The 26,755-nt window shown below is 45.7% G+C and overlaps 1 protein-coding gene across 1 annotated transcript in view; it reads right to left on the minus strand.

Annotated features, from left to right (window-relative positions):
* The window catches only part of rap1aa (RAP1A, member of RAS oncogene family a), a 140,222-nt gene that overhangs the window by 25,713 nt on the left and 87,754 nt on the right, over nt 1–26,755 (minus strand). Inside the window, exon 5 of the mRNA XM_072480151.1 lies at nt 24,723–24,863. Within this exon, the coding sequence (XP_072336252.1) occupies nt 24,723–24,863 (141 nt within the window). The remainder of the gene's footprint in view (nt 1–24,722; nt 24,864–26,755) is intronic.

The raw sequence follows: 26,755 nt of genomic DNA on the forward strand, positions 1-26,755 counted from the left end.
AGACTGTGGGTCACATATCAAGGGAGGCACCACTACTTTGAGACGGCGGATGAAGCGTGGACTTTTATTGTAGAAGAAAAATTGGAATGATTGGACTACGAAAATGAACGTTTGGACAAAGTGGTGGGACGAGTGGGGGGGGGGGGCGAAGAGGGATTGTATGATTAATCCTGCGGTATGGTAACTTTTCTTTCTCCCACAGGTGGTGATGGGGGGAGGTGGGGAGGGAGAGATGGGGCGTTGGCCATGGGAGGCGGGGCCGAGGGAGAGGCGCGGGCTTGGTTCCCGCGCTATGATAATTATGGCGGGAATAGAGAAGCAGGAAGGAGGGGGCGCCGCACGGGGCGAGCCGTGATCACGGGGGGAAGCCGAGGTCAGCCAGAGTTTGCTGACTTCTGGGAGCAACATGGGGGGAGTAATTACGCTAGCGGGGGGTCTAGCGGGGGGGGGGGGGGGGGAATTACTGGGTTGCTGCTGCTGGGGAAAGGGGGGAGTGGGTACGGGAAAGGATGGGCGGGGGGGGCACCGTCTGGGAGAAATACAGCCGCGTGGGAACTGGGCGAGAAGCTGGAAAAAGATGATGGCTAACCGGCAAGGGGGGGGGGGGGGGGTGGGAAGCCCCCCAACTCGGCTGATCACGTGGAACGTGAGGGGGCTTAACGGGCCGATAAAGAGGGCACGAGTACTCGCACACCTTAAGAAACTTAAAGCAGATGTGGTCATGTTACAGGAAACGCACCTGAAACTGATAGATCAGGTTAGGTTGCGCAAAGGATGGGTAGGGCAGGTGTTCCATTCGGGGCTGGATGCGAAAAACAGGGGGGTGGCTATATTAGTGGGGAAGCGGGTAATGTTCGAGGCAAAGACTATAGTGGCGGATAACGGGGGCAGATACGTGATGGTGAGTGGCAAATTACAGGGAGAGATGGTGGTGTTGGTAAACGTGTATGCCCCGAATTGGGACGATGCCAATTTTATGAGGCGAATGCTAGGACGCATCCCAGACCTAGAGACCGGAAAGTTGATAATGGGGGGAGACTTTAACACGGTGTTGGAACCAAGGCTGGATAGGTCGAAGTCCAGGACTGGTAGGAGGCCGGCAGCAGCCAAGGTGCTTAAGGATTTTATGGAGCAGATGGGAGGGGTGGACCCGTGGAGATTCAGTAGACCTAGGAGTAAGGGGTTCTCGTTTTTCTCCTATGTCCATAAAGTCTATTCACGCATAGACTTTTTTGTGTTGGGTAGGGCATTGATCCCGAGGGTGAGGGGAACGGAATATACGGCTATAGCCATTTCGGATCATGCCCCACACTGGGTAGACTTGGAGATAGGGGAGGAAACAAGAGGGCGTCCACCCTGGAGAATGGACATGGGACTAATGGCGGATGAGGGGGTGTGCTTAAGGGTGAGGGGATGCATTGAAAAGTACTTGGAACTCAATGACAATGGGGAGGTTCAGGTGGGAGTGGTCTGGGAGGCGTTGAAGGCGGTGGTTAGGGGGGAGCTGATATCAATAAGGACACATAAAGGGAAGCAGGAGAGTAAGGAACGGGAGCAGTTGTTGCAAGAACTTCTGAGGGTGGACAGACAGTATGCGGAAGCACCGGAGGAGGGACTGTATAGGGAAAGGCAAAGGCTGCATGTGGAATTTGACTTGCTGACCACAGGCACTGCAGAGGCACAATGGAGGAAGGCGCAGGGTGTACAGTATGAATATGGAGAGAAGGCGAGCAGATTGCTGGCACACCAATTGAGGAAAAGGGGAGCAGCGAGGGAAATAGGGGGGGTGAGAGACGAAGATGGAGAGACAGAGCGGCGAGCGGAGAGAGTGAATGAAGTGTTTAAGACATTTTATAAAAAATTGTATGAAGCTCAACCCCCGGATGGGAGGGAGAGAATGATGGAGTTTTTGGATCGGCTGGAAATTCCCAAGGTGGAAGAGCAGGAAAGGATGGGATTGGGAGCACAGATCACGGTAGAAGAAGTGGTGAAAGGAATTAGGAACATGCAGACGGGAAAGGCCCCGGGACCGGACGGATTCCCAGTTGAATTTTACAGAAAATATTTGGACTTGCTCGCCCCGCTACTGACGAGGACCTTCAACGAGGCAAAGGAAAGGGGACAACTGCCCCCGACTATGTCAGAAGCAACGATATCGCTTCTTTTAAAGAAGGAAAAGGATCCGCTACAATGCGGGTCCTACAGACCAATCTCCCTCCTCAATGTAGATGCCAAGGTCTTGGCCAAGGTAATGGCAATGAGAATAGAGGAATGTGTCCCGGGGGTGGTTCATGAGGACCAAACTGGGTTTGTGAAGGGGAGACAGCTGAACGCGAACATACGGAGGTTGTTAGGGGTAATGATGATGGCCCCACCAGAGGGTGAAACGGAGATAGTAGTGGCGATGGATGCCGAGAAAGCATTTGATAGAGTGGAGTGGGATTATCTGTGGGAGGTGTTGAGGAGATTTGGGTTCGGAGAGGGGTATGTTAGATGGGTGCAGCTGTTGTATAGGGCCCCAGTGGCGAGTGTGGTCACGAATGGACGGGGATCGGCATATTTTCGGCTCCATAGAGGGACAAGGCAGGGATGTCCTCTGTCCCCATTACTGTTTGCACTGGCGATTGAGCCCCTGGCGATAGCGCTGAGAGGTTCCAAGGGATGGAGGGGAATACTTAGGGGAGGAGAAGAACACCGGGTATCTTTATATGCGGATGATCTGCTACTATATGTGGCGGATCCAGCGGAGGGGATGCCAGAAATAATGCGGATACTTGGGGAGTTTGGGGATTTTTCAGGGTATAAATTGAACATGGGGAAGAGTGAGCTGTTTGTGGTGCATCCAGGGGAGCAGAGTAGAGAAATAGAAGACCTACCGTTGAGGAAGGTAACAAGAGACTTTCGTTACCTGGGGATCCAGATAGCTAAGAATTGGGGCACATTGCACAGGCTAAATTTGACGCGGTTGGTGGAACAGATGGAGGAAGATTTCAAGAGATGGGATATGGTAGCATTGTCAATGGCAGGGAGGGTGCAGGCGGTTAAGATGGTGGTCCTCCCGAGATTCCTCTTTGTGTTTCAGTGTCTCCCGGTGGTGATCACGAAGGCTTTTTTCAAAAGGATAGAAAAGAGTATCATGGGTTTTGTTTGGGCCGGGAAGACTCCGAGAGTGAGGAAGGGATTCTTACAGCGTAGTAGGGATAGGGGGGGGCTGGCACTACCGAGCCTAAGTGAGTATTATTGGGCCGCTAATATTTCAATGGTGAGTAAGTGGATGGGAGAGGAGGAAGGAGCGGCGTGGAAGAGATTAGAGAGGGCGTCCTGTAGGGGGACCAGCCTGCAGGCTATGGTGACAGCCCCATTGCCGTTCTCACCAAGGAACTATACCACGAGTCCGGTGGTGGTAGCTACACTGAAGATTTGGGGACAGTGGAGACGACATAGGGGAAAGACCGGAGCACTGGGGGGGTCCCCGATAAGAAACAACCATAGGTTTGCCCCGGGGGGAATGGATGGGGGATATGGAATGTGGCAAAGAGCAGGTATAACGCAATTGAAAGATCTATTTGTGGATGGGAAGTTTGCGAGTCTGGGAGCGCTGACCGAGAAATATAGGTTGCCCCAAGGGAATGCATTCAGGTACATGCAATTGAGGGCTTTTGCGAGGCAGCAGGTGAGGGAATTCCCGCAGCTCCCGACACAAGAGGTGCAGGACAGAGTCATCTCAAAGAAATGGGTGGGGGACGGTAAGGTGTCGGATATATATAGGGAAATGAGAGACGAAGGGGAGACTATGATGGACGAACTAAAAGGGAAATGGGAAGAAGAGCTAGGGGAGGAGATTGAGGGGGGGATGTGGGCAGATGCCCTAAACAGGGTAAACTCGTCGTCCTCGTGCGCCAGGCTAAGCCTGATTCAGTTTAAGGTATTACACAGGGCACATATGACTGGAACACGGCTCAGTAAATTTTTTGGGGTGGAGGATAGGTGTGCGAGGTGCTCGAGAAGCCCAGCGAATCATACCCATATGTTTTGGTCATGCCCGGCACTACAGGGGTTTTGGATGGGGGTGACAAAGGTGCTTTCGAAAGTAGTAGGAGTCCGGGTCGAACCAAGCTGGGGGTTGGCTATATTTGGGGTTGCACAAGAGCCGGGAGTGCAGGAGGCGAAAGAGGCCGATGTTTTGGCCTTTGCGTCCCTAGTAGCCCGGCGCAGAATATTGCTAATGTGGAAAGAAGCCAAGCCCCCGGGGGTGGAGACCTGGATAAATGATATGGCGGGGTTCATAAAGTTAGAGCGGATTAAGTTCGTCCTAAGGGGGTCGGCTCAAGGGTTTACTAGGCGGTGGCAACCGTTCGTCAAATATCTTGCGGAAAGATAGATAGGGGAGAACAAAGAAGGCAGCAGCAGCGGCCCAGGACTTGGGGGGCGGGATGGGGGGGGTGGCCTGAGACAAGGCAGTTGCCAATTAGGGCTAGTTTTTATTTTATTCTTTGTTATTTAATATTTATTTGTTGTTGTTTTTGTTTAAATTTAAAAAGGTCATTATTATCTGTATTGTTACAATGTTGTGTAAAGGATGCACAATGTACTGTGTTGGTTGACCAAAAATTTTCAATAAAATATTATTTAAAACAAAAAGGTGGTCAGCAGCAGCAGCAACCCAGCCGGGGGGGGGGGGGGGGGGGGGTACTTTGTGTTTACTACTGTGTTTATTATCGTTTAATGGGGGGCTTGAATATTGGGGTATTACGTGACATAGGCTATAAGATGTTTATTTATGTGTTCCTTGTTTTTTCTTATTTCTGTAAATTCTGTAAGAATTTTCAAAATTCTGTCTGTTGACAATGTAAAAAATTTGAATAAAAATATATATATTTTTTAAAAAGAAACTACCAAGGTATGCCACGAACATTTAATCGAGGTTTTCCACATTTATTTTTTGAATTTTATAAATTGACATCTTTTGAACTATGATGCAAAACCAATTAACCCACCTTCATGAACTTACGATTTTCAACAAGCATGCAAGTAGCTGCAAGTTCCTACAAAGTGAGATTGCTTATCATTTTAACAAGACTGAAGAAAAGTGGTCAATACATTGCATTAACACCAATATGGAACTTAGTATCACCCGAGCATGATTCTCTGAGCCTCAATTACAGGCAGATTATTTGCAGGGCTACGCCCAGGAAGGGGAGTGGGGCTAACTGAGGAGATCTCAGAGAGCGGGCACGGACAGGATAGGCCTGAACAATCTCCTTTTATGTTGTAACCATTGCATGATTCTATGAAATGGCAGGAGTACAACTACTATGCAGTTGAATGGAATGGCATCTGCAAGTCGTTAGGTGTTTAGTCAAGTCTGAGCTCAGCCTTCAGCTGCCTAAAGCCCAAGCTCTGAAATTCCCTCCTTACAACCACGCTTTGCTCCTTTAGAATGATCCTTAAAACCTCCCTCTTTGATCAAGCATTTATTCATCTGACCCAATATGCACTTTTGTGGGCCGATACCAGATTTTGCTTTACAACGTCTATATGAAGCGCCTTGGAATATTAAAAGGCACTGTGAAAATAATTTTTTGCTGTTGAGCCACACTAACTAGTCACCAATGTTAATGCCAACACCTTGCAAGGCATGTTTCACAATTCTGGTGATTCTTTTTGAACCTTATTATAATGCTAATATCATGTTAGTTATCATGTGGTTAATGGGAGTGGAGGCCCCGGCGGGTCCGTTGGAGGTGGAGGGAGCATACCGAGTGATGACGCGAGGACCGAGAGCAGGAGAAATTCCCAGAGCCATAGTGGTGAGATTCGTCCGTTTTAAGGATAGAGAAATGGTCCTTAGATGGGCAAAGAAAACTCGGAGCAGTAAATGGGAGAACGTGGTGATCTGCATTTATCAAGACTGGAGTGCGGAGGTGGTGAGAAGGAGGGCGAGCTTTAATCGGGCCAAGGCGGTGCTTCATAAAAAGAAGATAAAATTTGGAATGCTGCAACCGGCAAGACTGTGGGTCACATATCGAGGGAGGCACCACTACTTTGAGACGGCGGATGAAGCGTGGACTTTTATTGTGGAAGAAAAACTGGAATGAGCGGGTTATTAAAAAGAACGTTTGAACAAAGTGGTGGGGCGAATGTGGGGGGCGAAGAGGGGGGTTAAAAAGGGGGGGGGAGAGAGTTTTATGTACTAATCCTGCGATGTTGTAACTTTTCTCTTCCACAGGTGGTGATGGGGGGGGAGGAGGGGAGGTGGAGGAGATGGGGCGTTGGCCATTGGGGGTGGGGCCAAGGGAGAAGCGCGGGCTTGGTTCCCGCGCTATGATAATCATGGCGGGAATAGAGAAGCAGGAAGGAGGGGGCGTTGCACGGTGCGAGCCGAGGTCACGGGGGGGGGGAAGCCGAGGTCGGCCAGAGTTTGCTGACTTCTGGGAGCAACATGGGGGGAGTAATTACGCTAGCGGGGGATCTAGCGGGGGGGGGGGGGGGTGGGAGGGGGGAATTACTGGGTTGCTGCTGCTGGGGAGAGGGGGGAGCTGGTATGGGACGGGATGGGCGGGGGGGCACCGCCTGGGGGAGATACAGCTGCGTGGGAACCGGGTGAGGAGCTGGAAAAAGGGGATCGTTAATCGACGGGGGGGGGGGGGGGGTAGGAAGCCCCCCAACCCGGCTGATCACGTGGAACGTGAGAGGCCTGAACGGGCCGATAAAGAGGGCACGGGTACTCGCACACCTTAAGAAACTTAAGGCAGATGTGGTTATGTTACAGGAAACGCACCTGAAACTGATAGACCAGGTTAGGCTACGCAAAGGATGGGTGGGGCAGGTGTTCCATTCGGGGCTAGGTGCGAAAAACAGGGGGGTGGCTATATTAGTGGGGAAGCGGGTAATGTTCGAGGCAAAGACTATAGTGGCGGATAACGGGGGCAGATACATGATGGTGAGTGGCAAACTACAGGGGGAGACGGTGGTTTTGGTAAACGTATATGCCCCGAACTGGGATGATGCCAATTTTATGAGGCGGATGCCAGGACGCATTCCAGACCTAGAGATGGGAAAGCTGATAATGGGGGGAGATTTTAAATACGGTGTTGGAACCAGGGCTGGATAGGTCGAAGTCCAGGACTGGAAGGAGGACGGCAGCAGCCAAGGTACTTAAAGATTTTATGGAGCAGATGGGAGGTGTAGACCAGTGGAGATTTAGCAGACCTAGGAGTAATGAGTTCTCGTTTTTCTCCTATGTCCATAAAGTCTACTCGCGAATAGGCTTTTTTGTGCTGGGAAGGGAGTTGATCCCGAAGGTGAGGGGAACGGAGTATACGGCTATAGCCATTTCGGATCACGCTCCACACTGGGTAGACTTGGAGATAGGGGAGGAAACAAGAGGGCGCCCACCCTGGAGAATGGACATGGGACTAATGGCAGATGAGGGGGTGTGTCTAAGGGTGAGGGGGTGCATTGAAAAGTACTTGGAACTCAATGATAATGGAGAGGTCCAGGTGGGAGTGGTCTGGGAGGCGCTGAAGGCGGTGGTTAGAGGGGAGCTGATATCAATAAGGGCACATAAAGGGAAGCAGGAGAGTAAGGAACGGGAGCGGTTGCTGCAAGAACTTTTGAGGGTGGACAGACAATATGCGGAAGCACCGGAGGAGGGACTGTACAGGGAAAGGCAAAGGCTACATGTAGAATTTGACTTGCTGACTACGGGCACTGCAGAGGCACAATGGAGGAAGGCACAGGGTGTACAGTATGAATATGGGGAGAAGGCGAGCAGGTTGCTGGCACACCAATTGAGAAAAAGGGGAGCAGCGAGGGAAATAGGGGGGGTGAGGGATGAGGAAGGAGAGATGGAGCGGGGAGCGGAGAGAGTGAATGGAGTGTTCAAGACATTTTATAAAAAATTATATGAAGCTCAACCCCCGGATGGGAGGGAGAGAATGATGGGCTTCTTGGATCGGCTAGAATTTCCCAAGGTGGAAGAGCAGGAAAGGGTGGGACTGGGAGCACAGATCGAGGTAGAGGAAGTGGTGAAAGGAATTAGGAGCATGCAGGCGGGAAAGGCCCCGGGACCGGATGGATTCCCAGTCGAATTCTATAGAAAATATGTGGATTTGCTCGCCCCGGTATTGACGAGGACCTTTAATGAGGCAAAGGAAAGGGGACAACTGCCCCCGACTATGTCTGAAGCAACGATATCGCTTCTCTTAAAGAAGGAAAAGGACCCGCTACAATGCGGGTCCTATAGACCTATTTCCCTCCTAAATGTAGATGCCAAGATCCTGGCCAAGGTAATGGCAATGAGAATAGAGGAATGTGCCCCGGGGGTGGTCCACGAGGACCAAACTAAGTTTGTGAAGGGGAGACAGCTGAACACGAATATACGCAGGCTGTTAGGGGTAATGATGATGGCCCCACCAGAGGGGGAAACGGAGATCGTAGTGCCGATGGATGCCGAGAAAGCATTTGATAGAGTGGAGTGGGATTATTTGTGGGAGGTGTTGAGGAGATTTGGTTTTGGAGAGGGGTATGTTAGATGGGTGCAGCTGTTGTATAGGGCCCCGATGGCGAGCGTGGTCACGAATGGACGGGGATCTGCATATTTTCGGCTCCATAGAGGGACAAGGCAGGGATGCCCTCTGTCCCCATTACTGTTTGCACTGGCGATTGAGCCCCTGGCGACAGCGTTGAGGGGTTCCAAGAAGTGATGGGGAGTACTTAGAGGAGGAGAAGAACACCGGGTATCTTTGTATGCGGACGATTTGCTACTATACGTGGCAGACCCAGCGGAGGGGATGCCAGAAATAATGCGGATACTTGGGGATTTTTCAGGGTATAAATTGAACATGGGGAAAAGTGAGTTGTTTGTGGTGCATCCAGGGGAGCAGAGTAGAGAAATAGAGGACCTACCGTTGAGGAAGGTAACAAGGGACTTTCGTTACCTGGGGATCCAGATAGCCAAGAATTGGGGCACATTGCATAGGTTAAATTTAACGCGGTTGGTGGACCAAATGGAGGAGGATTTCAAGAGATGGGATATGGTATCCCTGTCACTGGCAGGGAGGGTGCAGGCGGTTAAGATGGTGGTCCTCCCGAGATTCCTCTTTGTGTTTCAGTGCCTCCCGGTGGTGATCACAAAGGCTTTTTTTTAAAAAAAGGATTGAAAAGAGCATCATGGGTTTTGTGTGGGCCGGGAAGACCCTGAGAGTGAGGAAGGGATTCTTACAGCGTAGCAGGGATGGGGGGGGGGCTGGCACTACCGAGCCTAAGTGAGTATTATTGGGCCGCTAATATTTCAATGGTGAGTAAGTGGATGGGAGAGGAGGAGGGAGCGGCGTGGAAGAGATTAGAGAGGGCGTCCTGTAGGGGGACTAGCCTACAGGCTATGGTGACAGCCCCATTGCCGTTCTCACCGAGGAACTACACCACAAGCCCGGTGGTGGTGGCTACACTGAAGATTTGGGGACAGTAGAGACGGCATAGGGGAAAGACTGGAGCCTTGGGGGGGGGTCCCCGATAAGAAACAACCATAGGTTTGCCCTGGGGGGAATGGATGGGGGATATGGAATGTGGCAAAGAGCAGGAATAACGCAACTGAAAGATCTGTTTGTGGATGGGAAGTTCGCGAGTCTGGGAGCGCTGACCGAGAAATATGGGTTGCCCCAAGGGAATGCATTCAGGTATATGCAACTGAGGGCTTTTGCGAGGCAACAGGTGAGGGAATTCCCGCAGCTCCCGACACAAGAGGTGCAGGACAGAGTGATCTCAAAGACATGGGTGGGGGATGGTAAGGTGTCAGATATATATAGGGAAATGAGGGACGAAGGGGAGACTATGGTAGATGAACTAAAAGGGAAATGGGAAGAAGAGCTGGGGGAGGAGATCGAGGAGGGGCTGTGGGCAGATGCCCTAAGCAGGGTAAACTCGTCGTCCTCGTGTGCCAGGCTAAGCCTGATTCAGTTTAAGGTATTACACAGGGCGCATATGACTGGAGCACGGCTCAGTAAATTTTTTGGGGTGGAGGATAGGTGTGCGAGGTGCTCGAGAAGCCCAGCGAATCATACCCATATGTTTTGGTCATGCCCAGCACTACAGGGGTTTTGGATGCGGGTGACAAAGGTGCTTTCAAAAGTAGTGGGGGTCCGGGTCGAACCAAGCTGGGGGTTGGCTATATTTGGGGTTGCACAAGAGCCGGGAGTGCAGGAGGCGAGAGAGGCCGATGTTTTGGCCTTTGCGTCCCTAGTAGCCCGGCGCAGGATATTGTTAATGTGGAAAGAAGCCAAGCCCCCGGGGGTGGAGACCTGGATAAATGACATGGCAGGGTTTATAAAGCTAGAGCGGATTAAGTTTGTTCTAAGGGGGTCGGCTCAAGGGTTCACCAGGCGGTGGCAACCGTTCGTCGAATACCTCACAGAAAGATAGATGGAATGGAAAAAAGAAGGCAGCAGCAGCAGCCCAGGATCGGCGGGGGGGAGAAACCAGAAGGACTCTCAGGGTTGTTAATATATACTGTATAATATGTATAGGTCGTTGCGACAGATAATTATATATTGGACTGTTAAATTATATTTTTGGAGAGTGTTACTTGTGATAAGGCAGTTGCCAATTAGGGTTAGTTTTCATTTTTGTTATTTATTATTTATTCATTTTTTGTTTATAAAATAGGTCATTGTTATTTGTGTTATAATATTGTGTAAAGGATGCACAATGTACTGTGTTGGTTGACCAAAAATTTTCAATAAAATATTTATATAAAAAAAAAGATCAAATCTGGAATGTGCTGCCAAGGAATGTGGCGGAGGTAGGTTCAATCGAGGCTTTCACAAGGGAATTAGCTTATCGGAAAAGGAAGAACGTGCAGGTTACAGGGAGAACGCAGGGTATGGCACTCATTCGAAGAGCCAGTGAAGACAGCAGGTCAAACGGCCCCCTTCTACGCTGTAACAGTTCCGGGACTCTATATCTTAAGAAACCTTACAACAACAGACAATTGTGTGTCTTTCACTAGTACAGCACTGTTGGGTGTGCCAAAACACTTTGGAAATGGAACAATCAGCACTGCACTCGCTACTGGATGCTGGAAATAATGCAATCGGATGCAAAAACAGGAATATCATAGATCATAGAATTTACAGTGCAGAAGGAGGCCATTCGGCCTGTCGAGTCTGCACTGGCTCTTGGAAAGAGCACCCTACCCAAGGTCAACACTTCCACCCTATCCCCATAACCCAGTAACCCCACCCAACACTAAGGGCAATTTTGGACACTAACAGCAATTTATCATGGCCAATCCACCTAATCTGCACATCTTTGGAACGTGGGAGGAAACCGGAGCACCCGGAGGAAACCCACGCACACATGGGGAGGATGTGCAGACTCCGCACAGACAGTGACCCAAGCCGGAATCGAACCTGGGACCCTGGAGCTTTTAGACAATTGTGCTATCCACAATGCTACCGTGCTGCCCTATGGAATTTTAATCAGGTGGAGATGGAAGTTGAATCTTTGTTGATGGTTTTATGCTCTTACAAATGGGACACACATGCAACAGAACACAATCTATACACGCCTGAACAAAAGGTCTCGAAAGAAAGTGCGCTATTTATTATGATCAAACATTTCAGAAAATGGCACCTGCACTGTAAACAACCAACACCAGTTCCTGCAGCGGCACCGAGAAGCCTACACAATGCCAGCAAATTCAGCACACGGGGCTCTCCAATCAAAATTATTTTAAGATGCTTTCAAAATCTACTGTCGAGACTAGAAACACCAAATATATCTTGCCCACAATAATAAAGTTTCTGCCACCCTCCACACTGGAATGGCATCCAATGGGAGTAGCTCCAGGTTTTGGATCCCAATTCCATGTCGGCTTCAACACATTTTTTAGGTGTAAACTCCAGCGTAGTGTTCAGGGGCTGCTGTGTTGCTAGAGTGCTACTCTTAGGACCACCTTTCCCAAAGCTTGCAGCACGATTAGATTCCCACACAGACACATTTTACTATTACAGCAATGTGGATTGGTCATTGAACATTCAATAAATGATCCAGCATGGAATGGTGACCAACGAAACTGCATCCAAACAAAAGCAGAATTGCCCATAGTCCTGCAATTTTATTTTTGCTTTCAAGTATTTATCCAATTCCCTTTTGAATGTCACTGTTGAATGTGCTTCCACCATCCTTTCATGCAGTGCATTCCAGAACAAACCAACCTTCCTGCTACTGGGAATAGCTTTGCCATAGGGACACCATCAAAATGAACACCTGTACCAAACTCTCCTCTTAACCTTCCTTGCTCTGAAGAGAAACCCCAGCTTCTCCAGTCTTTTAATATAACTGAAATCTCTCGTCCCAAGATTTCTTCTGTACCCTTTTATGGTATTTACATTCCTTCTCAAGTGTTACACACAGAATCTGGTACAATATTCCCAGCTGGCTTCACCCAGGCAGCCAGGGAAAAACAGTTTGGCAACAGAACCAACAATGCTGCTAGGCAAGTGAACAGCAGGAGCTTATATAATTTAATGACTTCCCCATAGCTCCAGTTTATAAGAACAAAAGAACTAGGAGCAGTAGGAGGCCATCTGGCCCCTCGGGCCTGCTCCGCCATTCAATGAGATCATGGCTGATCTTTTTTGGACTCAGCTCCACTTTCCGGCCTGAACACCATAACCCTTAATCTCCTTATTCTTCAAAAAACTATCTTATCTTAAAAACATTTAATGAAGGAACCTCAACTGCTTCACTGGGCAAGGAATTCCATAGATTCACAACCCTTTGGGTGAAGAAGTTCCTCCTAAACTCAGTCCTAAATCTACTTCCCCTTATTTTGAGGCTATACCCCCTAGTTCTGCTTTCACCCGCCAGTGGAAACAACCTGCCCGCATCTATCCTATCTATTCCCTTCATAATTTTATACGTTTCTATAAGATCCCCCCACATCCTTCTAAATTCCAACAAGTACAGTCCCAGTCTACTCAACCTCTCCTCGTAATCCAACACCTTCAGCTCTGGGATTAACCTAGTGAATCTCCTCTGCACACCCTCCAGCGCCAGTACGTCCTTTCTCAGGTAAGGAGACCAAAACTGAACACAATACTCCAGGTGTGGCCTCACTAACACCTTATACAATTGCAGCATAACCTCCCTAGTCTTAAACTCCATCCCTCTAGCAATGAAGGACAACATTTCATTTGCCTTCTTAATCACCTGTTGCACCTGTAAACCAACTTCTTGTGACTCATGCACCAGCATACCCAGGTCTCTCTGCACAGTGGCATGTTTTAATATTTTATCAATTAAATAATAAACCCTTTTGCTATTATTCCTACCAAAATGGATAACCTCACATTTGTCAACATTGTATTCCATCTGCCAGACCCTAGCCCATTCGCTTAACCTATCCAAATCCCTCTGCAGACTTCCAGTATCCTCTGCACTTTTTGCTTTACCACTTATCTTAGTGTCGTCTGCAAACTTGGACACATTGCACTTGGTCCCCAACACCAAATAATCTATGTAAATTGTGAACAATTGTGGGCCCAACACTGAACCCTGAAGGACACCACTAGTTACTGATTGCCAACCAGAGGAACACCCATTAATCCCCACTCTTTGCTTTCTATTAATTAACCAATCCTCTATCCATACTACTACTTTACCCTGAATGCCATGCATCGTTATCTTATGCAGCCACCTTTTGTGTGGCACCTTGTCAAAGGCTTTCTGGAAATCCAGATATACCACATCCATTGGCTCCCCGTTATCTACCACACTGGTAATGCCCTCAAAATTCCACTCAATTAGTTAGGCACGACCTGCCCTTTATGAACACATGCTGCGTCTGCCCAGTGGGACAATTTCTATCCAGGTGCCTCGCTATTTCTTCCTTGATAGATTCCAGCATCTTCCCCACTACCGAAGTTAAGCTCACTGGCCTATAATTACCCGCTTTCTGCCTACCTCCTTTTTTAAACAGTGGTGGCACGTTTGCTAATTTCCAATCCGCTGGGACCACCCCAGAGTCTAGTGAATTTTGGTAAATTATCACGTGCATTTGCAATTTCCCTAGCCATCTCTTATAGCACTCTGGGATGCATTCCATCAGGGCCAGGAGACTTGTCTACCTTTAGCCCCATTAGCTTGCCCATCACTACTTCCTTAGTGATAACAATCACCTCAAGGTCCTCAGCTGTCATAGCCTCATTTCCATCAGTTACTGGCATGTTATTTGTGTCTTCCACTGTGAAGACCGACCCAAAAAACCTGTTCAGTTCCTCAGCCATTTCTTCATTTCCCATTATTAAATCTCCCTCCTCATCCTCTAAACGACCAATATTTACCTTAGCCACTCTTTTTTGTTTTATATATTTGTAGAAACTTTTACGGTCTGTTTTTATATTCTGAGCAAGCTTACTCTCATAATCTATCTTACTCTTCGTTATAGCTTTTTTAGTAGCTTTCTGTTGCCTCCTAAAGATTTCCCAGTCCTCTAGTCTCCCACTAATCTTTGCTACTTTGTATGCTTTTTCCTTCAATTTGATACTCTCCCTTGTTTCCTTAGATATCCACAGTCGATTTTTCCTCTTTCTACCATCCTTCCTTTTTGTTGGTATAAACCTTTGCTGAGCACTGAAAAATCGCTTGGAAGGTTCTCCACTGTTCAACTGTTTCATCATAAAGTCTTTGCTCCCAGTCTACCTTAGCCAGCTCTTCTCTCATCCCATTGTAATCTCCTTTGTTTAAGCACAAAACACGAGTGTTTGATTTTAACTTCTCACCCTCCATCTGTATTTTAAATTCCACCATATTATGATCGCTCCTTCCGAGAGGATCCCTAACTATGAGATCATTAATTAATCCCGTCTCATTACACAGGACCAGATCTAGGACCGCTTGTTCCCTCGTAGGTTCCATTACATACTGTTCTAGGAAACTATGGATTGGGATGAACTGGTAAAGAAGTTATAAATTAATAGGGTGTTGGGCATAGCAAAAAAGTTACAGGCCTGACATATGAGGGAGAACGTACTGGTATATGGTTACTAATCCATAATGTATCAGTTCAACCCCCTTGCAGTCTAACTACAAGTCAGTTCTACAGAATGCCATTTGCATTGGGTGTTTTGAAACAGTTGAAAGAACAAGCTGAATCAATTTCAAGGAATCGTGGTTAACAACTTAATGATGAGTGGTTTATGGCAGTAAAGTATATCAGTTGGTGGCAATGGCAGTTTAAAGGGACAGGTGATAGGGGAAATTGAGTTTTTATTTAAGCTCACAGTAATGTTGGCATTCCAGAAGATTAAAAAGCAGAACAGGGCTTGTTTGAGCAGCCCACAAAGGCAGCTGCCAACACAATGGAGTATCAGCATCAAAGCACTATGCAATCGCCGAAGGCCTGAGCCCATAGCCACTCCCCCCTCCAGGGCAATTTCCGACAAAGTATTAAAAGAAAAACCATTTCCTTTGGGACATCCACCTCATCAGATTCTCATCCTGTCCTGTTTAGTATAGATTTTTCACATGGGATTTTGGTACGAGTCTTTCATAAACATTTTACAGGAACAAAAATGCAACGCCTTGGGGGATCGTCACCCTCATGCAATTAAAGTTTCAAATGCAGCATTAAACTCTTGTCAACTTGGTTGTGATTTTTAGTATCTAATTTTATCAAAAACCTGCAAGGCAATTTCCCTTTTTCATTTGAACAGCCTTGCTAAAAGAGACTGCGAAATAGATTTTTTAAAAGAATGGAAGGGGCTTTTCACAGTAACTTCATTTGAAGCCTACTTGTGACGATAAGCGATTTACATTTCATTTCATCACGATTCAACCCATTATAGCAGAAAAAACAATCCATTCACTCTTCCCACCACAAAAGCATTTTTTGAACAAAAATTAGCGTCTTGTAATTAAGGTCTCCAGGCAAGCATGAGGTTTATATTTTACAGCATTCAAAAGCAATCTAAAACTGGAGAAGCAGAAAGGAGCATATGGTACATGCTTCTTAGCGTGCCAGCTCCTAAACCATTGTGTCATGCAACGATAAGGCATGTGCTTTATCATCAGCAATGCTGCACAGAAATCATTGCAAGAACTTGTGAATTCTTCAGATTCCTCTAGGATTGTTCGCAACCCAACATGCCTCCATTTCGTACAACTTGTAAAGTCCCAGTGTTATCTGTCACAGATACATTGATGAGGAAATTCAGAGGCCCAAGCATCACAGACGATGTATCCATTCACCTTTCCGAACTGCATCAATCTATGCACACGGACGTTCAAACAAAGTGTTAGCAGAAACACTTTTTCATTTCAAGGTATGAGGTGGGAGGAAGAAAAACAAACTGCCAGACAGGGAATAGTTTTCAATGGTGGTCAGCAGGTAGCACACTCGCTTCCGAGTCAGAAGGTTGAGTTCAAGTCCCATTCCGGAGACACGAGCATAAAAATCTAGGCTGATATTGGAATGAAGTGTTGAAAAAGTGCTGCACTGAGAGTTGCCATGTTTCAGAGGCAACATTAAACCAAGGTCCTGTTGGCGTCCAAGGTAGACATAAAAGATCTTGCTGCACAAGGAGCGTTATCCCAATAATCAAGACCAATATTGGCCTTTCAATCAACACCACTTTAAAAAAGAGAGGCGATCTAGTCATTAGCAGTTTTCTGTTTGTGGGAGCTGGTTGCTGTGCTGCCAACCTATAATTGGAATGTGCCTTTAAGCGGAAGACTCTAGGTTGAAGCAGCCTGCTCGTCAGGTTTGGTTTTTAGAAAGGAAAAGTCAGACTCCTCGGCACAGAGTGGATCTCAGGAATCAGGTTTGGAGGAAGTTGGATCAATTGGTTAGCTGGCAACCAGTGGGTTGGCCAGGGACAGTGTCATGCCTGACAACTGTCAGTGATTGGTTTTGGCTTGATGCTTTGAGAGAACTGGGCAGAAGCATAGAGACCTTGGAAGTGGAAGATCTTACTACTTCCAGGCTTGATGGTGTTCTCGGTGTATCAAAACGAAAGCTCAACTCCAGTTAGACACGGACTAAAAGTCATCCCAGTGTATGGTGGTTGGGAAAGTGTATTAAATAGTTGTTAAATTATAAAACTGTACATAATAAAAAGGTTACTCGTGTTAAAGTTACAAACCTGGTGACTGCAGTTTACTGGGATCAACCAAGGGCCTTGGGTATTTCAAATAAAATCTAATTTCAACTGTGTTGCGGCTCTGGGTCAAGTGGGGTTGGAATTGACCGTGCGGTACCCGTGACCAGGGTGCCATGATACACTGATTAAATTTCACAAGCACCTCATTGGTTGCAAAGCACTTTGGAATGCCCGGTGCTCAGGAAAGGTACAGTATAAGTGATTTATTGAAAGCTGCTCATGTTAAGCAAGCCACAGCACACTGCAGAATAACTTAGAAGTTAATGAGGCGGAGGGACAGCACGCCAACATTCAAACATGAAACAGAAAACTTTTTTGGGATATCCATAGCTCATGTATTACAAAGACACAAAGTAGCAAATATCAAAAGTGCTTCAGTTAGATGAGTCAAACCCTAGAAAACTTCAAATGAAATACAGAAGCTGTGCTAAGAGCTGCCTGCACTTCAGAACAATTAATACTTTATTTCTTTTCACAGGATGTGGGTGTTGCAGGCAAGGCATTTGTTGCCCATCCCTAATTGACCTTTAGAAGATGGTGCTGAGCAAATTCTTGACCACTGCAGTCCACATAGTGCAGATATGCAGTGCTGTTAGGAAGGGAGTTCCTGGAACTTAACCCAGCAACAGTCATAGAATCATAGAATTTACAGTGCAGGAGTTCGCTATTCAGCCCATCGAGTCTGCACCGGTCCCTGTAAAGAGCACCCTACTTAAGCCCACACCTCCACCCCATCCCAGTAACCCCACCAAACCTTTTTGGGACACCAAGGGCAATTTCTGCATGGCCAATCCACCTAACCTGCACATCTTTGGAGTAAAGGAATGGTGATATAGTTCCAAGTCAGGATGGTGTGTGGCTTGGAGGGGAACTTGCAGGTGATGCTCCCATACATCTGCTGCCCTCGGTCCTTCTAGGCAGTAGAGTGCATGGGTTTAGAAGGTACTGTCGAAGAAACCTTGGGAGAACCACGGGCAGCATGGTAGCACAAGTGGATAACACTGGCTTCACAGCGCCAGGGTCCCAGGTTCGATTCCCCGCTGGGTTACGGTGTGCGGAGTCTGCATGTTCTCCCAGTGTCTGCGCGAGTTTCCGCTGGGTGCTCCGGTTTCCTCCCACAGTCCAAGACATGCAGGTAGGTGGATTGGCCATGATAAATTGCCCTTAGTAACCAAACAAAGGTTGGATGGGGCTGGTGCATATTTGATGGGCCAAATGGCCTCCTTTTGCACTGTATACTCTATGTAATTGCTGCAATGCATCTTTGTAGTACGCATTGCTGCCATTGTGCATCAATAGTGGGAGTGACTGTTGAAGGTGGTGGATTAGTTCCCAATCAAGCAGGCTGAATTGCCATGGGTGATTTAGAGCTAGAGTATTGTTGGGGCCACACACAGCCATTGTATTTATATGGGTGGTGGTAGTTCAGTTTCTGGTCAATAGTAACCCCTGGTGGGGGATTTAGTTTATGGTAATGCCACAATGTTGAGGAAGATGATTACATTCTCTTTTGGTGATGTTCATTGCCTGGTGTCATGTAAGAGTACCCTTTAAGAAATGGGTGTTTAAGAAATGTACCTTTAAGAAATGGAGCTGCTCATGTTACTGGAGTGATGTCAGAGTGTGGGTGGAGCTGAGCTGCACTTCTGCTTTTTAGTTTCAGTTTGAGAAAGCTTGGGTGTGTCAGTGTTTTTCAGTGAGCTGAATCTGAAGTTAAAAGTGAGCTGCACTGCTGTTGATCTCTGCCATCAAAAGACTATCTATGGATCATTTGGCAAACTCCAAATTGTAAAAAGGTCTCAGTATTAAATGTAAACCCTAATGTGCTCTGTTTAGAGGTTGTTACGCTTTTGGATGTTAAAAGGACAACATACAGATTACTTAGTGTTATATTCTTTGGGGGGTGTATTTGATTTACTGGATGCTAAGATATTCACTGTTTGTTTTAGAAAGTTTAACTTGAGTTCATAGAATAAACAAGGTCTTGTTTTAAAAACCACCATTTTCTGCTGTACCATACCGTAGAGTAAGCAGTATGCTCCCCATACCACAATCTATTACAAGTTGTGGGTCAGGTGAACTCCATGATACACTTTGGGATTCTCTAAACCCTGACCCATAACACTGGTATCAGTGTTCCAATGTTACTTGCTATCCACATATTTAAAATAATGATGCTCACCAATTACAATTTAATTATCGTACAAACTTTAGTGAAAAATACATTAGAGCATCTTGCATGATGTTGTTCATCTCCCTCTACTCATCAGATACCAGAAAGAACAGGTCTCATAAACAGGCGCTGTAAATCATGCATCAATTATTTGATAGAATTCCACTGAGACATTAACTCAAGTAGAAGATGAGGGCTAGCTAGTGAATTCATTTGTTGAGAACTTAAAGAGTACAATTCAGAAAGTTCCACACAAGACTTCTAAAGAAAGTGGAACAGAATATAGCAAATTAGCTCACAGGACTGAGAGTTGCCTTGTCAACATGTAGAAAGTGATGATGAGCAATTCAATTGCTTGGCTGCTTGCAGTCTGGGGGAAAGCAGTGATCAAATATCCATGGAAATTGCTATTCATCATTTGCAACAACAATTAAAAACTGAGAATGCGCTTGTATACAACTTCTATTAATACCATGTGGCGATATTTGGGGGTCCAGGTGGCAAGGGATTGGGCGGCTACATAAATTGAGTTTTACCAGCCTAGCGGGTACAGTTAAGGCTGACCTGCAATGATGGGACAGCCTCCATTGTCCTTAGCGGGCCGGGTTGGTTGCCACATTTGTGGGGTGGAAGGGGAAAGGGCTGCAGAGAGTGAGTGACTTATTTCTTGCCGGGGGGGGGGGGGGGGCGGGCGGCAGCAGGGGTTGCCAGCCTGGAGATGAAAGAGCAAAAGTCAGGCTCTTGAGCTCGGCACATTTAGGTACCACCAAGTTTGAAAATGTGCTTGACTGACATTCCCAATATTTCTGGTGGCACCACCTTCAACCTTAGTGGATAGGATTCTTTCCTGCTCGGGGTTGGAAGAGGGTAGTTCGTTCGGCAGAAACAGACTGATTTTGGGGGAAGATTTGGTCTTGACGTAAGGGGAGCTAGGACCCATACTGGAGGAGGTGGTGAGGAGTGAGTCGCTCTGTAGGGTGAACACAACGTCATCCTGTGCGAGATTGAGTCTGATCCAGCTCAAGGTGTTAAGGGCACACTTCAAGGCCAGAGTGAGTCCTTTCTTTGAGGGAGTTGAAGATAGGTGCGAGCGCTGTTTGAGGGGTGGGGTCTGTGAACCGCACACTGTTCGCCCTGTCCCAAGCTTGTGGGGTTCTGGGTCTCTTTTTTCAGTACTATATTGACAATCCTGAATATTGAGCTGGAGCCCTGTCCTTTAGTGGCTGTATTCAGGGTATCAGATCTGCAGATGGGTGTGGGGGCAGATGCCCTGGCATTTGCCTCGCTGGTTCCTTGCTTACGAATCCTCCCGAGTTGGAGACTGGTGACAGCACCTCGGCGTGGCCAAGTGACTTGGAGCTTTTGCACCTCGACAAAGTCAAATATACAGTGAGGGGGTCAACTGAAGAGTTCTACCATAGATGGCGACTCATTCATTATATTTTATGGAATTGGCAGCTGTTTGGGGGGCGGGGGGGAATAAAAAAAAAAGAGTAAGGATGTGAGAGTTTACTTGGTTATTGTTTTTATTATTTGGTTTACTGTTTGTAATCTGTGCACTTTTCGTATGTTTTGGGGTATAAATTGATTTTAAAAAATAGTAATAAAAATATTTTCCAAAAAAAAAAAACAAACCACATGGATGAAAACAGATAGACCGATAAAACATATAGCCAGAACTGATGGTACGGACAAGAAACAGCAGACACGATAAAAGGATGCCCTTTTGTAAGGGTGGATGTGCTTGCTATCGAGTTTTGAGGTGCCAAGTAACACTTCCTGGACACAAATATTTTTTGAGTTAAGCCCTGCTGAAAACCTGTTGCTTTTCAGATTCCGAAGGCTCCATGTTGAGCAATATAACACAAATCCCTACAACTCTTGCACAAAACAATCTCTTGGGACACTGCTAATTAACAGGTCCAATTTGTATCTGAATGTATTCAGTTTATGGTTCACCTGGAATTAGCTGACAATTAGCTTAATATCTGAATGTATTCAGTGCTTATGGTTCATCTGGAATTAGCTTAACACATTCAGTGTTAAGTTTATAATCTTGAAGCACAGATTCCACACAGATGCACACAAATGGCTACTGTAGGAGTTGCTACAATTGTTAAATGTTTATAAATGTCAAATCAGTTGTCTAAGTTACAAGGTGCAATGCAATGTTGATACTCCCATAACTTCAATTTCAGAATATCAATGCAAAAAAGCTAAATATAGTAACATATAAACCCAGCACAAAGTTAGCAACAGGTCAATATTTGGGCCTTCAAAAACTGACGGTTGTAACAAAATTGACCATAAACTATTTTTTTCTCCTTACCTCCTGAAGAATAGAGGAACACAGACAAACAAAAAAAAGGGATTGAGCCGCATTCTATTTCTCCAAAATTTATTCAGTACCAGAACTGACCAAGAACAAACCAGGGCACCCGAATTAAGTGTATCCAGAATGGACCTTTACTGAAAAGAGAACATTAGGTCATCATTTACTTCATGTTACTGCTACAATACTCAAGTGTTTTTTTGCCATGTTACGAATCTAAGGATGTCCATGGCCAAATATTTTTTTAAATGTTTGGGAGAGTTTGAGTTTACCATGATCTTCAAATATTCTGGTAATTCTGCCTGAACAATACAGAATAGTATGGGGAGAAAGCTGGCCAATGTTCTTGCTTTCCTGGGAGAAACACCTACGTTTGGTGCTTAGTTTGTATAGTACTACGCTCAAGACTTCATATTAGAATAAAACCACAAATATGTGGAATTAAAAATACTTGGAAAAAATTTAAATCAGTTTAAAAATGCAATCATTGGTCCAACCGCATCACAGAAAAATGCTGCTGCGGTTTGCACACACCTTATATTGTTTCCCCAGACAACAGAAAGATACGAGAATAAGTTGAACCATCGCACAAACATCTGCCAGCATCCTGAATGAGTTCTCCCACCCCACACAAGAAGAAATCCGCCCCAGATAGCAGAACTTCACAAGTATATCACACGTTTATTTTGCAATGCTTTACGATAGGCTCGAACAAGCAGATCTTGCCCCTGCATGTTTTTTCACTTATTTGTCTGTCGCTATTGTTCCAATCTACATTCGTTCTGTTGAAGATCCCTGCTGTTTAGGCTGACTAAAGGCTGGTTTAAGACTATAAACTTGCAAATATATACAAGACGGAACAAAGCTATAGTAGAACACCTCACCTAGGTCCACAGTATATTAAAAAAAAAAAATCAAATCACAATCAGCTCAGAATTCAGTTTAAAGGTATACGTGGAGACATTAGTTAAATAGTTAAAATTATTTTCACCAGCAGTCACAGAATTCGCTTCTTCACTCTGGGTCTAAATAGACTGTAAAACCATCTCTATGTTCAAGCCAACGTTTTCCAAGAATCACACTTGGCAGTGATGGTGCAACATGACCTGGACATCAGTTTATATTTCATTCTGGTGGGATACAAACAACTCTGGATGCCCACCTACTTTAACCCTACATATTAACAGGTTTCCAACCCTTTGACTATTTACTTCCATTTATAAAGCTGTTCTTGTAGATTAAAGTTAACTTAGAAATGTTGTAACAAAGCAGGCAAAAGGCTATCTATTTACCAGCAATCCATCAAGAAATGATAAGTACAAAGTTACAAGCTCTGCGTGAACAGTATGTACTGACAATTAGGGAGTAAAGGACCTTGAAAAGAGATAATATGTAGCAGTAAATGAAGGGGATTTCTTTTTAGGAAATGAAAAGTAATGCACAATGCTTAAAAATGCTAGTGCAATTACAAAATTCACATTCTACAAGTTAAATAATCTCTCCTCAGCTTACTTAAGTGGCAAAATGGTGAGCAAAGTTCAGTTGGAGAGAAGATAGTGTTGAGTATTTGCGCTCAGACATACAACGGTTTATATATCCAGAGAATGGAGGTTTTGAACCACAAATCTGGGCTGTAGAGTTTGTTTCGAGTGCAAACAAAACAAAAAAACCTGCTGCAATTTGAGTCACCTCTACCAGAGGGCAGAAACACCTGTTCTGATGAGAGTTCCACCAGCAGTGGTCATTCAGACATGAACCAAGGAGTGGTGCTTGTAGGCCACTAGAGCGTATAACAGTCAAGTCTCTCCATGAACCAAATCAAAGACCAGCTGTGGATTTCCATCCCTCCCCATCTGAGATTTTCTCACACAAAGCAAACCCCAAAATACCATATCTTTTAATATTGTTAAAAAGCACATAAATTGAGACACTAGAATTTTGCAGGATACCAGGGAGCAGGAATAAGGAATAAGGAAAGCTAAAACTTATCAGGGAAGGACAATCTTGGTGGAGGGGAGTAGTGATACTGTCATTCCTATTAACTTCGTCTAATTTGGATCAAAAAATACATTTCTGGCTGGCATGGAGATCCCAGCTCAGCACCGTCAATTATGACTAATACTGTGAAGTAAATTTGATCAAATGAACAGTCACCAACGACTGAAAGGAGATATGGATTTCGAATTGTAAAGTTCAAATTATTAAACAAGCTCTAGAAGTGATCTGGGTGGCCTGTGCTCACTGTTCCCATGCTTACTTGCCAAAAGTGTGTTCGGGACCATGCGAGGTCTTAGCTTCACCAATTGCTTCAATTCATGAAGATTGGGGAAGTTGGGGCAGTTTTCCTTGAAGAGGAGAAGGCCGAGAGGAGATTTGATAGGGGTATTCCCAAGAGGTGTCTGGACAGGATAGATAGGGAGGAACTGTTTCCGCTCATGAAAAGATAAGAGAATGAGCGAGGGAATACGGATTTAAATTAACTGGCAAAAGTGACAGGAGGAAACATTTTAATCACACAGCAAGTATTTGGTGTCTGGAATGGGGTCAGATTTAACCAAAGCAAAAAGGGAATTTGGCTCATCTGAAAAGGAAGACAATGCAGGGTTACCGGGAAGGGTATGGGTAGGAAGCAGAATTAGGCTATTGAGTTAGATGATCAGCCATGATCGTAAAAAATGGCAGAGCAGGCTCGAAGGGCCAAAATGCCTCCTCCTGCTCCTATCTTCTATGTAACTATGTAGAAAGGTGGCATTAGGTGAACTGCTCATTTGGAGAGTTGGTGCAGACAGTGGGCCGAAAGGAAGACTGCTATGTTGTAACAATTCTGCCATATACTTTACATATTAAATCAGCACCTTACATTTCCAGTTAACTCCTGCTCGTCCATTTTTAAACCGTGTAAATAATCAAAAATGAAATTTGATTGGAATAAACTTCGGAGTTTTATTTTTAAATATCGAAAGGTCAGAAATTCAAGTAATAACATTCTATTTAGATTTGTCCTGAAATTCTACTGCACCCCCAAGGGGCAAATTAAATCAAGTTTACTTACATCTTCAGTGTCCTTGACTCGTAGGATCTGTTCTCTCAGGTCCTGTAAGTCATTAAACGTTGACTGTGCGGTTATAGAATATACTAGTGCAAACCCCTGGCCGTTCTTCATGTACAGATCTCGCATTGCCGTGAATTGCTCCTGCAATGGACAAGAGGAACATAAAATGTAATTCTTGTTCAGTTATAGAGACCATACATGTCAATTATAGCATACTCATTTGTCGAGAACAGCAACAACCGTGTAGGAGTCAAAGGATGATGGAAATTTAGAATGTGTAATTTGTCGTCTCTGTGGCTTCAGTCGTTACTGCTGCATCTTCATACTGGCTGCAATCATCTTTATACCAGTTTTTAGTTCTATAGTGAGCGTTTTATATGTTTACACAAACCATCCGAAGAAAGTAGAGGGGAAGACATTAATATCCCACTTAACGTCAAATCAGACTTCGACAGTATTTTAAAAATTCATTTACGGGTTGTGGGTGTAGCTGGCTAGGCCAGCATTTCTTTCCCGGTAGTCCTTGGGAAGGTGGGGGTGAGCTGCCTTCTTGAGCCGCTGCAGTCCCCGAGGTGTAGGTACACCCACAGTCCCTGAGGTGTAGGTAAACCCATCGTGCAATTGGGGAGGAATTCCAGGGTTTTGACCCAGTGATAATGAAGGAACGGCAATATATTTTCAAGTCAGGATGGTGAGTGACATAGAGGGGAGCTTCCAGGTCGGGTTTTCCAGGTACCTATGAGAGGTTCAAGCCCTGCTGGGTACTTTTGAAATGTGGGAGAAACCAAAGGTTTTGAAAATAAATCGTAAATTGGAATCCTGTATTGCCTGGTATAACACCAGGGGGAGCACGAGAGCCCTTCTGGACAGAAACCCAGTGTTGGGCACATACATCTTTTGTGAAGCATCACCAAACTTCAGTATTCTGACAGCAACATGCTCAGCAAGACTGTTCCCTGAATTATCCATAAACTAGATCAGAAGTCGGGGCAGGTCGCATCATTCAACTGCTCTGCTGCAACTTGCCCAAAAAAAAAAAAATTCTAAAATGCACTATATAGAATTTTCTGGAACAAGGCAGGTAGGCCATGGCATTTTCTGGCATGCTTTTCCCTGCTAGATATCTGTTTCATTTGGATTTTAACCTTCATTGGCACTCAGCTGTAATCCAAACATCCATCACCTCTTGGCCACCATTGTCATTACATGATGTAGATAAGGGGACGCTGGCCTTTGTATAACTCTTTGAACACCAGAACTTAGTAAATTTTCTTTAAAATTCTTGGCTCTAACTAAACATTAAATCCCAAAAGTTTTGGGAATTTGTCACCCAATTGTAACTTCTGGATTTAAATTATTTTTAAAATGTTTTTTAAAATTTCAGAATTATAACTGAAGTATTTGGAAATGCTACACAATGCAGAGAGGTGAAGACTGCATTATTCCTGGGCGGCACGGTGGTGCAGAGTTAGCACTGCTGCCTCATGGTGCCGAAGACCCGGGCTTGATCCCGGCCCGTGCAGAGTCGGCACATTCTCCCAGTGTCTGCATGGTTTCACCCCCACAACTCAAAAGATGTGCAGGGTAGGTTGATTGACCACGCTAAACTGCCCCTTAATTGGAAAATATTTAAAAAAAGAAATAAAGACTGCATTATTCCTACAGAACCATAGAATCCCTACAGAAGTAGACCATTTGGCCCATCAAGTCTGCACCGACCCTCTGATATGCCCACCCCATCCTCTCAACCCTGCGCACTGATCATGGCGAATCACCTAACCTGCACATCTTTGGGCTGTGGGAGGAACCCGGAGCGCCCAGCAGAAACCCACGCAGACACGGGTAGAATGTGCAAACTCCAGACACAGGTTTTAAAAATAAATTTAGATAACCCAATTCTTTTTTCCCCACTTAAGGGGCAATTTAGCATGGCCAATCCACCTAACCTGTACATCTTTTTGGGTTGTGGGGGTGAGACCCACGCAGACACGGGGAGAATGTGCTCGGACAGACAGTTATCCAAGGCCAGAATC

This window comes from Scyliorhinus torazame, chromosome 17, assembly GCF_047496885.1.
Source record: "Scyliorhinus torazame isolate Kashiwa2021f chromosome 17, sScyTor2.1, whole genome shotgun sequence".
NCBI classification, from domain to species: domain Eukaryota; kingdom Metazoa; phylum Chordata; class Chondrichthyes; order Carcharhiniformes; family Scyliorhinidae; genus Scyliorhinus; species Scyliorhinus torazame.